Source organism: Emydura macquarii, unplaced genomic scaffold (assembly GCF_026122565.2).
Source record: "Emydura macquarii macquarii isolate MOO-44397 ecotype Brisbane River unplaced genomic scaffold, CSIRO-AGI_Emac_v2 contig_450, whole genome shotgun sequence".
Lineage (NCBI taxonomy): Eukaryota > Metazoa > Chordata > Testudines > Chelidae > Emydura > Emydura macquarii.
Genome location: NW_027130587.1, coordinates 3954079 through 3969047, shown reverse-complemented (window position 1 = coordinate 3969047; position 14969 = coordinate 3954079). Strand labels below are relative to the sequence as shown.

General features: G+C 42.4%; 1 protein-coding gene across 1 annotated transcript; it reads right to left on the bottom strand.

Moving 5' to 3' along the window:
* Positions 1-1211: 1211 nt before the first annotated feature.
* Positions 1212-14795, bottom strand: MDH2 (malate dehydrogenase 2). Its single transcript, XM_067537807.1, has 9 exons — positions 14636-14795; positions 10115-10283; positions 9145-9228; positions 7242-7351; positions 5905-6030; positions 5137-5214; positions 3720-3819; positions 2965-3116; positions 1212-1529 (listed from the first exon to the last, which is right to left on the bottom strand). The coding sequence occupies exons 1-9, from the start codon at positions 14699-14701 to the stop codon at positions 1398-1400; spliced, it is 1017 nt and encodes a 338-aa protein (XP_067393908.1). The 5' UTR covers positions 14702-14795; the 3' UTR covers positions 1212-1397.
* Positions 14796-14969: the final 174 nt, after the last annotated feature.

Below are 14969 nucleotides of genomic sequence, written 5' to 3'. Positions count from 1 at the left end.
CATGATGGTAATACAAGTCAGTAACACCAGGAGGGGAGACAAAAGCAAGATTCCAGTCAGCTTTCCCACTGAGTCAGTGTGGCCTTAGTTTAGTTAGTTAACCTGTGTAAAATGAGAATAGTGCTGATAATCACTTGGATCATCCTTCAAGATAGCTGAAATGCCAAGTATTAAATTCTAGTCTTTCCTCTGAGCTGTATATTTGCCTCTCCGTAAGTTTAGGCCCCAGATAATTAGCAGCAGAAGCCAGTTTCTAGATATAGAGGCAATTCTGCCTCCCCCCAAAAAAGTGTTTAGAAATAAAGCGATTGATTTGATAGCCTGACCAGAGAAGTTCCTCATTTTATAAACATTCCAACACCGTTATCTTGATTGGAGCGCGCTATCTAGTTTAGCACTTGGCAATGCTATACCAAACAGACAGCCAACAGAACGCAAACCTTGAGAGAACAGCACCATCTAGAGAGCAAAAACCTTCTAAACTGTACATTTTAGTGTAAAACAAGGAAAAAGCTGTGTGCATAGAAGTCATTTACTGTATTATATGTCTGAGGTCAAAAGATGATGAGTCTACATATCTGCCACTAATTGTGGTGAATGTTACAGTGGTGTGGGGATATTGGCCATTTTCAGTAGCCTTGTCTTTGCTAGTTTTACGAAGATGCTGCTCAAGGGAATTGAAACACCAAGCTTGAGATGATCTGCAGATTTGCATCAGGGAAGCCTAATGCAGCTGAATGTTACAAAGCAATGGGAAAGTCTATCTTTAGTTTAACAGGAGTATATCTTGTTGCAACAGTTGGCCAACTGCATTTGCCTTGTTAAGCCTCTCATCTAGAGAAGGCAGTGTATGATTTCCTCAACAAGCACCCAAAATTTCTCCAGAAATGACCCTCAGGATTTCCCAGAGACTAAATACAACTAAAAAAGGAGCTCAAGAAGTTATGGAGTGAATGTCAGCATCTGCAGATGTTCCTGTGTTCCTTTCTTTGTAGGAAGGAATAACTGATCTCATGTCTGATCAATACAGAAGTATTGTTTGTGAATATTACGTAGATACAGGCATTTGGAGGTAAATGGCAGCATAACTGAGTGTTGCAGTATTAGTGAGACTTAGAAGTGTATTCTTTGAAATACTGTTTCCCCTTCCCCCATCTGAATGTTTCCAGATTTAGAAATCCAGAAAGCACACAGAACAGTTCCTCAATGAGTACCCTGAAAAAAATAGGAGGCTGTTTTATTGATGAGTAGAATTCCAATTGACAAATTGAGAGCAGATAATACACTAATACAGAATGACTTCAATCAAAGCTTGTGCTTTGCATCTGAAGTCTTTTAAAGTGACATGATGCCTTAATAAATTAAGGAAACTGTGATTCTTCTTCCGCATCCGCTCTTCACTTCATGTTCTTCACAAACTCTTCTCCTTTCTTGATGGACGCTTTCAGCTCAGCCATTGCCTCAGTTATCATCTTTTCTTCATAAGGAGAGATCTTACCAATACCTAGATTCTTCTCAATTCCATTTTTCTGACAGGAGAAGAAGGGTTCTAGGGTTAATACATTCACTGAATTCTTTAGCGAGGAACAGCTTTAATACCTGTGCCTAGTTAAAGGGTTAAATTTGGGTTTAAAAACAAACTCCCTCCTCCACAAGTCTCTATAACTCGTATATCTGCAGGAGACTCCCACAAAGCAGTTAATTAAATAGAATGACTATATTTCAATACCCCCATATGAATTTCCCACCCATAGGTCAGGATGGGGGAGAAAGATGTCCTGTCTAATTTTAGGACTGACTCCTTCCTAAAAGGAGTTGAGATACCAACTGCTCCTTTTGTGCCTTCATTCCTCCTTTCCCCTCAACTGTTTTGTTGCTTTCCTAAAGCCATACACTAGTCCAAAGACCCGAAATTTACTCTGTAGGAAGAAGACTTTCACTTACACTTTCACCATTGGCTTCCTACAAATTTTCATAGTTACCCTTCTAGTTTCTAGAACCCAAAGAGTTTATAGACTATCATCCTGTATCTGAACTCCTAGCCCACTAATTTCACTCCAGTCTTTACTTCTGTCCACTCACCACAGTTGGCAGGAGTGAGTACGATACTTTCACTGTCCATATGGAATTCCTTCCCTCAAGGACCGCAGCTCCCTTTCCTTTTTCATTGTTGCCTCAAAAGCTTCTCTTTACACAGTCCACATAAAACAAACTGCATTACTGTGTATTACTGATACTATAAAACACTCTTTTGTGGTTCCCAAAGGCCACAGGACAGCCCTTAACCCAGCACCTGCATTGGCCATCAAATTGCAATTCCTGGACACCAGTAGAACTTTGAAAGTCTCAGTGTGACTTCCACACACACAAGTCAACGTGTAAAGGATTTCCTTTTAGCAGATTAATGTAAGGTGACCATATAATTGTGCTTTTATTGAAGTTTTGAAAGCTCTTCATAAATGGAGACACTACAACCTCCTAGACAGTGTAACTAAGAAACAAGAGTTCAGGCTGAAACAAAGATTTAAATTAGAGGACCTGGTTATCCAGTCAATTCAAATGCAAAACTAAGGACAGGAAGCAACTGAAGCAGGAAGTTTGCTGTTGCTTGAGTAAATAAGTTACTAAAATAGATTAGTCCTTCTCTTAAGTAACTCTGTTGAAATACCTGGAGCTCAAAAGCTATTGAATACATTTGTTTAAAGTATTCCATAGTCCTTGAAATTTTTAATGAGAAATTAAAATAGCTTTTGAGTTAGGCCACTGCCCCTTCTAAAAAAATTAGAATAGGATTATTAGAAGCCTGAATCAAGTATCCAAAGTGTTAAAATATTTTCTGAAAAGTGTTGCATTAGTCACGCAAGCTAATTATGCAACACCATTCCAATTTCAAGTACAATTTATTACACTACACTTTTGGTGCAGTAAATGCCAGTTAAAAGCGCCACCATCCAAGATACATACCCCAAGTAGCAAAGGTGTAGAAAAGTAGGGGCATTCTGTTTCTTCCGATCTAACAAAGGAACATTCAATAACCCCTTCCTTTCCATTCATCGCATCCAGGACAGAAAAGACAAACCTGGCACCAGCATATGCCATAGATAAAGTGGCAGATCCTGTACAAATAGGAGTCAGAACAAAAGTATTAGAGATCCTAGTAGCATGGACTAATACACTCGTTACTTAAACTTTACACCCAATTGAGAAGTTAGTACTAGTGTAGGATGGAAACTTGTTTACAGTCTCTACCATTTGAATCTTAGTGTCACATTTTTGGCTAGGTGGCTGCCACAAGTACAGAAGATATTGTGATTATGTATTTTGAATGCTTTCAGTACCTGTCCCCCACCATGCCAAGTGCATCTTTTCTTTTTAAAGAGAATGCACAAATGCCTTGAACCTAACACAAAGCAGTAGCTTTCAGCCACTGGCATGCCATTTTAGTGGTATGTGTTTGAACAGTTTAATTTTCTGGTGAAGAGGGTTGTTGCACAGTAATAAATTCCATATGGTAGGTTACTGTTTAATCCTCCCCTAAGGACTGAACTGCTTTTGAGCATACCATTGGCAGCACTAACCCATTCCACAAAGGGTCTGTAATAAACACCAATGCACTACCTTGCCCTGTAGTTTCCAGCCTATTCTGGATATAAAAAAGTATTGCTTGCACTCAGAACTGGTCAAACAACTAAGATTTAGAACCATTTCCAAGAACCAACCTGCTCCTGCTTTAGCTTTCACAACTTCAGTACCAGCCTCCTGAATTCTCCCTGTAAGTGTTTCCAATTGATCCTGAGGGAACTCCACTTTTGGTGTACACTAAAATGGAAAGGTATCAGTTATCAGTAAATCTCAAGACCCCTTTACATTCATTATGAGGCCTAAATACACATATAGTATTTTTTGTATTCCTATAGTAATTTTCATCAGCAAAGTCAGAGTGCTTCACATATGTTAATTCAAATCACTCAAAGCAGGTGGCAGGTATCCCCATTTTAGAGATAGGAGACAGGCAAAGCCATTATGTGGTCTGATCCAGATGCTATCAGTCAACAGAGAAGCTCTCTCAGACTATAAATGGAGCTAGACCACACCAAGTGATTTGCCCAAGTTCAAACTGCTGCTTCCTGGTAGAAATAGAAAGAGAACTCAGCAGACCCATCTTCAGTCTCTTGCACCAGACATCCTCCAAGTAATGTGAATAGTGGGCTTTTGGCATCTCAAAACTACATGGCAATGATTTCCACACCTCCAGCACAGTGGATTACACCAAGGAAAGGCCTCCGGATACACACTGCTGAGAATCTAGTCTTCTGCTGGTGTTTAGGAGGATATTGAACCCTTTAAAGTCCTCTGTTCTATTATTGTCATCATCCAGACCAACTACTGACAGCTGAGTTCCCCACCTTGCTAAAGTAATCTTTTCCAGTCATTTTGGCTATCCACCCCTCTACTAGTTTCCTCCTCTTACCACATCAAACTCAAGATCCCTGGCTTTTCCTTTCTAGCTCTATATAATCAAACTCCTCACTTACACCTGAACATAATTCCTCCCATTCACAGCCCTCTCTCCTTACTGTTCCCTTTATGTCTTTTAGCACTCATCTAGTATGCCATCTCCTAGCTTTGCACCAGCCCACTTTCAGGATTTCTTCCTTTCCTTTTCTCAAAGACCTGTGTTTTCGGCACAGGACTAATGTGGTCAGATGTGGGCTCTCATCTCATTTCTGCCTCAAGACTCCTCATACAACCACATGCCCACACATTTCACCTCTGTGCTTCAGTTACATGTATTGCTCAGAGGTGAATGCAGCTTAATTCATTTATGGTTGTGAAGTGTACACATAATACAGTGCCTGTCACTAAAACGCAGGTATTAATGATCTTTCCCAGCTCTCTTCCCTGAGCAGATGTGCCATGTTTTGTCTATCAGACTAAAAGTTCCTTGGGAAAAACGGTCTTACTCTGAAATGCCACATAAGTTTATGGCACTTTAAATAGTCAACTCCTAGAGGAATTTATATTTCAGATGTTGAAAGTGTGCAGAATGAATTTCCAATCATATAACACATTCCCTTATGAATGAGTACATACAGACAGTTAGAAAGAGACATCCTCTAGTGCCTTGGCACTTACCTGAGAGATCAGAGGGATGATAGTCTTCCCTGCATGGCCACCAACAACAGGAACGTTTACTCGAGCTGGATCTAAGCCCTGTAGGAAAAACCATAGCTTCAGCAATTATTTTTAAGTGTCTTAGCAAGAAAAGCAGTATGCCTTTAAAGGCATTGTGCTCTATTTCTACCCCAGACACTTAAATAGATATCTGAAATGTAATGCTACATGGGGTAGAATAATGGAAACAGTTTAAGGTATAGTAATGTTCTGAAGAGTGAATTAAAACCACATCATAGAAATCTGTTTGTTATCCCAGTTACCTGACTCTCACTAGGCTTTTATACATGAACTGAAATGCCAGCACTACAAACTCCACCTGGCGTATGAAAGTCATGCTGTTCTCTCACAAGACAACATCCTGCAACAAGTTTGTTGCTCAGTGAGGCATGGAAGCAACCAGCTCACTCTTCCAGTTTCACTGGACTCCAGCACTAGCAGAAGTGAAAATGCCATTGTCAGTATGGTAAACATGTGGCTCTGACTCTCAGAGTACAGCTATGAAATTCTCTTCTGACTACAACTTCACCTTCAAGGACAGAAACCTTATCCTTAGGGTAGTCCAGAGACTGGAAATAGCAAATCATGTCCCCCTCATCTTCTAGTTCTTGGGGAATCTGAGATCACCTTAGCTCTGTTCACTCATGATTTATAACAAATAGCATTGCTAACATGAATGATAAAGGTTCATAGTGACAAATCTATTGAAACAGGAAGATTACAACCTACCTTTAGTTCAGCCACAAAAGTATTTGCTCTGACAATGTCCAGTGTTGTAACACCAAAGATTCTGTTGGGATTATAGACCCCATGTTTCTTAAAAACTTCAGAGGTTATTGGGATGGTAGAATTTACCTATAATTGAGAAACAGGTAGGCACGCATTACCACACTACTACTTTTTATAGCTATTTATGAAATGTTAACAGGTTTACAAATCCTTGTCATGTAAATATCAGAAACAAAACAATCATTACAACACTGAGCTTTTGTTTACAGAAAATGATAGTAATGTAATCATCAGATCTCTCTAACAGGGTACAGAGTGAGCATCTTCACAATATTTATGACATGTAATTACATAACTTCAATTATACAAACAAGCTGACAGTAGTGTTCAAATACCTCTGTACACACCAGCATGCAGTTTTCCTGCATTAAATGCATTCAGCAAACATAAATTTGTTCAAAAGCTTTGTCAATAACTAAACTGAACAACAGAACTCACACTGGCTAGAATAATGCTTCATCAAGCCTGCATCAAGACATTCACTGGTTTATTCACGTTATGAAGATCTGCAAGTTAAGAACTGAAGCTTCTATCTGACTAATTTACTGGTACACACGTAAATCCTGTGTAGCTGTTTCTTTTGTGGGTGTACTGTATATTTGTTTAGGACAGCGGTTCCCAAACAGTTTCCCTGCATGACCCCATTTTCAGACGTGTTGTTTCCCCCTACCCCAGATAGCATGGAAGTTGCAGTTTAAAAATGGTGTCCTCCCTGCAGTTTGACCTCACATGCAGCATACATGCAAGGTCACATTGCAAGGAGAATGCCTTTTTGCTTTACAAAATGGTGTCTTCTGGACTCCATAATCTCACACATATACCATGTGTGTGAGGTCTTGCTACATGGAGGGCGCCATTTTGTAGAGCAAAATAGCATCCTCCATGCAACGTGACCTTGTGCATATGGTGTGTGTGAAGTCACACTGTGTGGAGGATGCCGTTTTGTAAAATGGTGTCCTTTGCACACTCAGGATTGCTGTGACTCCATCTGCTGTTGAAGTGACCCCACTTGGGGTCACGACCCACAGTTTGGGAACTGCTGGTTTAGGCTCTCCCTACCATTTTATACCTATGGAACTGGTCATATTCACATGACAAACTTGGAAATTTAGTTGTAGCCAATTTGTTTTCACTCACAACAAGATTGGAAAACATGACTTAATAAGGATGGTACTACATTAATTCTTGGTTTGTTAATACTATCAGTTAACTAACACTGTCAGTCTCTTGGCGTCTCTCCACTGTGTATTCAAGGTGTCTCAGACATTAATGTTTACCGGGTTAGCAATAATGCAGATCATGGCTTCTGGAGCGTGCTTGGCACAGGCAGTCGTCAAATTTGCAACAATGGTAGCGTTGGTATTGAACAGGTCATCACGGGTCATACCTGGGAATCAACAAATTGAATACAATTCCAGAAATTAGCCAAGTTGTGTCCATTACAGAAAACCAGACTAAGCAAGCCCTACCCAATTATAACACCAGGAGGGAACAGTGTTGTGTCAGACCTCACTGAATTCTTGCCTACTTCTCCTGGCAGCAGACTCTTCACATGTGAGAAGGCAATTAATGTCTTCCAAAGCTAGTGTCAAGGTTACCCTGTAAAAATAGCTTCAGCTAGTAAAAGACTGAGGCCTTGTATACACTCAAAAGTTAAGTCAACATAGCTATACCAGTCAGGGATATGAAAAGTCCACATTCCTGACTGATGTAGCTATGCTTGTCTAACCCCCAGCATAGACACAGCTATGCCACCTAGCTACCATCACTTGGAGAGATGGTGTTCCTACAGCAATGGAAAATCCCTTCCACTAGCGCAGGCTGTGTCCACACTTTGGGGTTATGTCGGCATAGCTACGACAATGTAGCTCCGCTGGTACAGTCTCTATAGGAGAAATACTCTAAATGTCTCATTCCTGAAATGGGCTTGACTACCTACTGGCCTGGGGAGCAGGTTCCACAGGTCATAACCCAAATGATATGGACAGCAACCTAATGTATTACTATCACCACATCAGTCTAGACAAATACCAGTCAGGGATCGTCATTCAAAGATAAGTGCACAGAATAACGGCAGCTGCACAGTTTTTACCCCCCATTTTATGTATCCAGGTCCTTAAAAGGCCCTTATCACTGTAGTATCTGACCATTAACTGTCAAATATGAATACTCTGCTTGCTGTATGGGTACTACAGCCCCCTTTAGGAAGGCCAAAAGTACAACTGGATTCAAAAAAGAATTAGAGAAGTTCATGGAGGATAGATCCATCAATGGCTATTAGCCAAGATGGTAACAGATGTAACCCCAATGCTCTGGGTGCCCCACGTCCTCTGACTGCCAGAAGCTGGGACTGGACAACAGGGGATGGATCACTCGATAATTATCCTGTTCTGTTAATTCCCTCTGATGTATCTGGCACTGGCCATTGTCTGAAGACAGGATACTTGGCTAGATAGACCATTGGTCTGACCCAATATGGCCATTCTTATGTTCTTCCACACTACTGGTTATGTTGCTAACACAATAACTTTAAGAACAAGATTAAGAGTCAAGAAGTCTGGGTTTATCTAGCAGAGCTGGAAAAGACTCCCTGTGTGACCTTAGGACAAAAAACAAACACCAACAAATAAAAGGCAATTTTCACCAATTTGTAAAATTCAGGCAATACATCACAAGGGTGATGTGACGCTTCACTAGTATTTGTAGTTCTCAGATCCTCAGAAGGGACAGTACTATAAAAGTGTCAGCATTATATTAATTTTACACTCCTACAACTGGTATCTAATCCGTTACCAGCAGAATAAAATGAAGATTTGTTCCTGAAACATTACTTTCACATGAAGCCTTCATAGGCTTTTCTATGATGTTCATAACGGTGGTGTGAATGCCTCATATATTCTATACATTCATTAAATACTTTCCCACCTTGTAGGAATACATCACCCTTTTACAGATGAGGAACTTGGAAACAGAAAGATTATCTGAGTTGTCTAATGTCACACAGGAATTTTATGGCACACCAGAAACAGAATCCAAATGTCAGAGTTCATTCAATACTCTAAGCCCAAGATCATCTTCTGAGGGACTTGAAAACTTAAGATAGAATGGTGCAGTATTTCATGCCTTACCACAATAATCCAAACATTTTAGAGTGGTATACTTAATAAAATTAAGACCTACCTGGTTTTCTAGGGACTCCTGCAGGAATAACTACAACTTCACAGCCCTTCAGACATTCTGGTAACTGCTCAGGTCCGATGAAACCTGCAATGGAAGATCCAGGTAACTATGCATTTCACTGTTCCAATGAAAGATTAAACAGTCCAAATCAAATTTAGTAGTGTATGAAACTATATGTTTAAGAATATCCATGTTAATTTTTAATGTAGCCTTCACCTTCTTTAATATTAATTTCATCCCTTAGAATGAGAATGGCTGAATTTTACTAGAGGGACTCAAGTACCTTTTTCCTCAGAAGAAATGTTTGTAATTACATTCCATGAATCAAAACAAATCCCTATGCCTCCTATCAAGCAGAAAGCAAAACTTTCTCCTTTGATAACAACAGACCCTATAAATAAAATGGAAACCCGAAGAGTGAATATACATCTTAAAGTGAAAATTTGGAAATAGTTTTTCTGAGAATTGCCTATACCAGCCACACCTTGAGAGATGCATGCTAGGAGCATGGATTCATGCAAACCATCTCAATGAGTTACTATAGTAACTAGTTTTTCCTACAAAGTTCTGAGTTTATCAAAATCAGAAAATATAGCTGATAGCAAAAGCCTATGATCAAACTTCTCAATTTTTATTGAATTTATTCTGGCAGCTAGTGTGAGCTTTCATATTAATCAAATTTTTTTTTTCAGTGGATAAAAAATGAAAAAGTTGTCAAAGATGTTCTGATCATCTCAGCAGCAGCTGATCTATTACCTAATATTCTTCTGTTATTTAGAGAAATAAGTCATTTTCATTTTTAGTTTCAAGTTAACAGGAATTTATTTATGAAGGACAAGTAGTGCCCTAGTTCATATATCTTGCAATATTATTGTGTAATCTTCACAGAATACATGTAAGAATCATTTCAATCTAGGACCTCTGTGTGTATAGTAACATGCCTCAGATAATTTATAATGACTTACGCTACCTTTGACATTGGCTCTTGTCTCGATGTGGCTGAGGTCAGCTGCAACACCAGGGGTGTGAGCAATATCATACAGGCTGAGGTGGCTCACTAAGGGGCTATTCTTCAGTAGAAGGGAAAGAGGTTGGCCAATCCCTCCAGAGGCACCAAGCACTGCCACTTTAGCATTGCTCTGAGGAGAAAAGAAAAAAAAGACACTGAGATGGTTTCTAGTAGTTACTCAGTAATGGCTTTGGAGCCTTCATCACACTTAGTTTGCTTGTCATTTTAAAGAGCTCTATTTGTCTCAGTTCTGACTTCAGCTTCAACCCACCTTGCACAACAGGCCAGCTAGCTTGAGTTTAAAGCACCACTTAATTCAAGCTAGATGTGTTCGTGGACAGGAGATGGGTTGGGGCAAAACTTGAGTTGTAGTTCAAGCTAACAATGCAGTGAAGAAAAACCCTGAGATATGGCAGCTAAATTCATATGTTCACAAACAAGCTTTGCACCACTTTTGCTACTGGAGTGTCAGGATCTGCTTAACAGCAGTGTTAAATTGGCATGGTCTGGTGAATCAATATGAAGCCTCTATCTTCTACAGTACATTGCTAGTTGATGAAACCCAACTCATGTAACTAAGCTGCCATCTGAAAGCACTGGATCAGGATGAAGACGTATTGGGAGAGCAGTGAGATAGAACACCCATATTTGCCTTGCAATACATCTTCTGTGACTAAAGAACCTTTACTATGTCTGATTGACAACTCCAAGCCTTTAACAAGCAGAACATGGACACACACAGTTATGCTCTTAACCAGCGATCAGGTTGTATGGTGTAGCATAAAAGCTGTGTGAAAGTCTTTGAATAGCTTTCTTGAATGAATGTGCTTATCACTACTGCTTGAAAAGCAGAAATTTGAATTATACAGAATACACTAATTTTAGTAGTTAGCTCTTGTCATGCAGAACTCTACTATTAGATCATGATTAAGAAGCCTATCCACTTAGATTTTATCGATGAGGATGTCTTCATACATGACTAGGTCCCCACTGCAGTTTTGAGAAGTAGTTTCTTACTCATAAGTGTTGCCGGCAATGGAGTTTTGTGTTCTCACTTCTGCACTGCCTCATGTGCATATTTTTAGAAGGAAGATTAAATGCAGTTGAAGTTTAATAGAAGAACATTTATTTTTGTTGATAGTTATCTTGCCAGGGTACATTGGAATCAGTGCCCTTTTAGAATGGATGTATTGATTCAGTACATAAATCACATAGCTTTAATGACTAATGTTTAAAGCTGGGATTTTCAAATGGGCCTAAGAAGTTAGCAGAGCAAATCCCACTAAGAATCAATGGGAATTGGGCATCTAAACTCTTCAGTCCCTTTGAAAATCTCCTTTTAAGAGGCTCTATCTTTAAAGGGAGGGAAAGACTCTATGACTGTGATAAGGTAGTAATTAGACTACTTATCCACAAGTAGATTCACTTTGGCAGTAATCCAACCTACTTGCTACTGGAAGAAAAATTCTGCATAAATGCTTTCTCCTGCAAAGATCAAAATCTAGCAATGGTCATAGAAAGTGTATTGCTATGAAGTGATCTCCAGTCTGCAATGTGAATTCACACTTAGGTGAAGTCGTCTTAGGGTTAGTCTACACTTAAAATTTACAGCTGCACAGCTGTATCAGTACAGCTGTGCTGCTGTAAGAGCGCTTGTGTAGCCACATTATGTCAAGGAGAGAGAAAGCTCTCCCGCCAACATAATAAAACCACCTAAATGAGCAGCAGTAGCTATGTCAATGGGACAGGGTCTCCTGCCCACATAGCGCTGTCTACACAAGCGCTTATATTGGCAAAAACAACGAGAGTCCTATAGCACCTTAAAGACTAACAAATTTCTGCGGGCATAAGCTTTCGTGGGCTGCAACCCACTTCGTCAGATGCCCGCAGAAATTTGTTAGTCTTTAAGGTGCTACAGGACTCTCGTTTTTGCCGTATGCAGACTAACAGGGCTACCCCTCTGGAACTTTATGCTGGCAAAGCTTATGTCACTCAACAGTGTGTTTTTTTCCATACCCATGAGTGACAAAAGTTTTCCCAGCATAAGTGCTAGTGTAGACAAGGGCCTTATAAATCTCTTAAAAGACTTGAAGTCATGAGAGAATTAGTAGGCAGTGAGTTCATTTCTAAGTATGATATTTGAATGCTTCTCTCTAGTATTAGTTTCCCTTTATTCTCTTGCGATTATGTCATTGTCCTCTTAAATGAACAATTTACCATTGAGAAATTATTTATTTAAGATAGAAGGCAATAGAGCTCTAGCCTTTCCGTACAGAGTCCAATTTTCATGCATCAATTAAGTGAGTTAAATAGATTTAATCTGCAGGCTCCATCCTTAATTTCCATCATTAATCAAACAACTAGATGCTTATGTTCAGGAAAGTAATGACATAACCAATACTAATCTACTCCTTAGCTCAATAAAATGCTGTCAATATTCAGTTCCCACACACCTGTTGATTACTAGGGCTAGTCTACACTTAAAATTTAAAGCAGCACTGCTGTATTGGTACAGCGGTGCCGCTGTAAAAGCATTTGTGTAGCCGCATTAGGTCAATAGTAGAGAGTTCTCCCACCAACATAATAAAATCACCTAAACAAGCAGCAGCAGTCATGTCAGTGGGAGAGCGTCTCTTGACGACATGGCGCTGTCCACACAAGCACTTATGCTGGGAAAACTTATGTCACTCAGCGGGGTGTTTTTTCTCATACCCGTGAGCAACAAAAGTTTTGCCAGCGTAACTGCTAGTGTAGACAAGGCCTAATTACATCTTACCAAGGAGAGTCCACTTCTATCCTGATCAGAAGTGAATAGCCAGATGGATGGAGAAGCAGAACAGCATTTTTCTTTTATAACCTAGTACCACAAGATTAAGACCTTCAACGTCTATGTTGCTGGACACCTAAATATGCCCAATATGGCCCACTTTTTACTTCAATATTTCAGGGTTTTCAACCCACTTTTAACCTGTTTTGTTATTTGTAGTGACTATTTAGCTTGAGATTCAACTATTAAATAAGTTAATACTTATTTGCAGTGTTGTTGTAGCAGTGCTGGTCCCAGAATATTACAGAGATAAGGTGAGGGAGGTAATGCCTTTTACTGGACCAACTTCTGTTGGTTAGAGAGAACCTTTTGAGCCTCAGGGTATATCTATACTGAGGGCGGCAAAGTGGCCGCCGTCAAATTGATCTTTCTGGATTGATTGAATGGTCAGTGTAGACCCGCTCAATCGATCAGGAAGTCGACTCTTGTAAACCACCCGCTCAACTGGCATAGCGCTAGTCCCTGTCAGCGCAGTGCAGTGAAAACGGTGCGCAGAAGGGAAGCACAGCAGTCGACGGGAGTTACACAAGCTAACTCCCATCGACTGCCGGCGAATTGCCACGTAAGTGTAGACCAGGGCTCAGAGAGCTTTACTGGACCTCACTTGGCCCAATAAAAGATATCACCTCATCCACCTTGGCTCTCAAGTTAATACTTGTCATTTAAATCTAAATGTTGAATTTAACAAGTAGAATATAGCACCATAACTAACTACACGGGCCATTACTATAGTAGAGTTGCCTCACTGAACTGAAAAGAGAGTAAGTGCATTTTAACACACCTGGTTTACCTTACAGGAGACAGGATGGAGAACACATTCTTGAGGTGGGCTGGACGTATGATAAGAATGGGAGAAGAGCGACAAGCAACGAAAGAACGGGAGAAAAGGACAGCAAGAAAGGATGGGGAAGACAGACGAGACGATGGAACGCAGGATGGTGCAGAGGCATTTGAAGAGAAAAGGCCTGGAAGCAGGAGACCTACAAACTCCTGCCACGCGGCGTTGGGAGTCAGGGAGAAGCGCTGGCAGCTCCGATCCCGTGTAAACGGGAAGAAGGGTGGCGAAGCGAAGCGAGTGGTTTATTTGGAGGGAGTGTGGCCCGGCGGTGAGGGCAGGTGAAAGAAAGCCCAGGCGCTGCTGTGCGGGGTGACCTTGGGGAAGTCACTCCCGCCCCAGGCTGCTCCCCAGTCCCCCCAGCTAGACACGGGGAGGGCGCGGGGGGGCCGCCGTCGGGCAGCGCAGCTCCCAGGCTGACAGCCGAGCCGCGTAGCGCTGCACGCTCAGGCGGGCCGAAGCGGGGAACCCCCCCGGACACGTCACCCCAAGCCGCTGGGCACGGGGGGGGAGGGGAGCTGGCTCCGCCTGCGGGCCGAGGGTAGCACAGCGCCGTGCACAGCGCCGCCCGCCTGGGGACGGGGAGGGGGGGTCTCGGCTCGGCAGCGCCAGGCCCACAAGCCCGCGCTGGGGAAGGGCCTCGCTCCCCAGCCCGCCTCCAAGCTGAGCCGCGGGCGGGGAGCGCGGGAGAGCAGGGACCCCGCCAGGGCCGGCGGCGGGCGGGGCCCAGCCCAGCGCTCGGCCCGGGGTCACGGGCGAGAGGGGGGCCCCGAGACCCCCGCCGGCCCCCAGAGCTCCGCCCCCCCCGCCCGGCCGGTACCTGCGCCGAGGTGGCGATCCCCCTGCGGAGCGCGGCGGCGGGGCCGCTGAGGCGGGAGAGCAGCATCGCGGGTCCGGCGCAGTGACTCCAACGACCTCCACGCAGCCCAGTCAGAGAGCGAGCGAGCGAGTCCGAGCGCGCGCAGCCCAGTCACCGCGAGATCGCCCGCGGCGCTGCTCTCGAGCGCCCCCCACCTACCCACCCACCGCGAGACTTCCCGGCGCAGGCATCGCGAGAGCCCCGCACTCAAGCACCGCGAGATTTCCCACCCTGCCGCGCGGCCCCACTCAACGCGCAGGCGCCGGATGCCGGCTCCCGTCGGGCCGATCAAAGG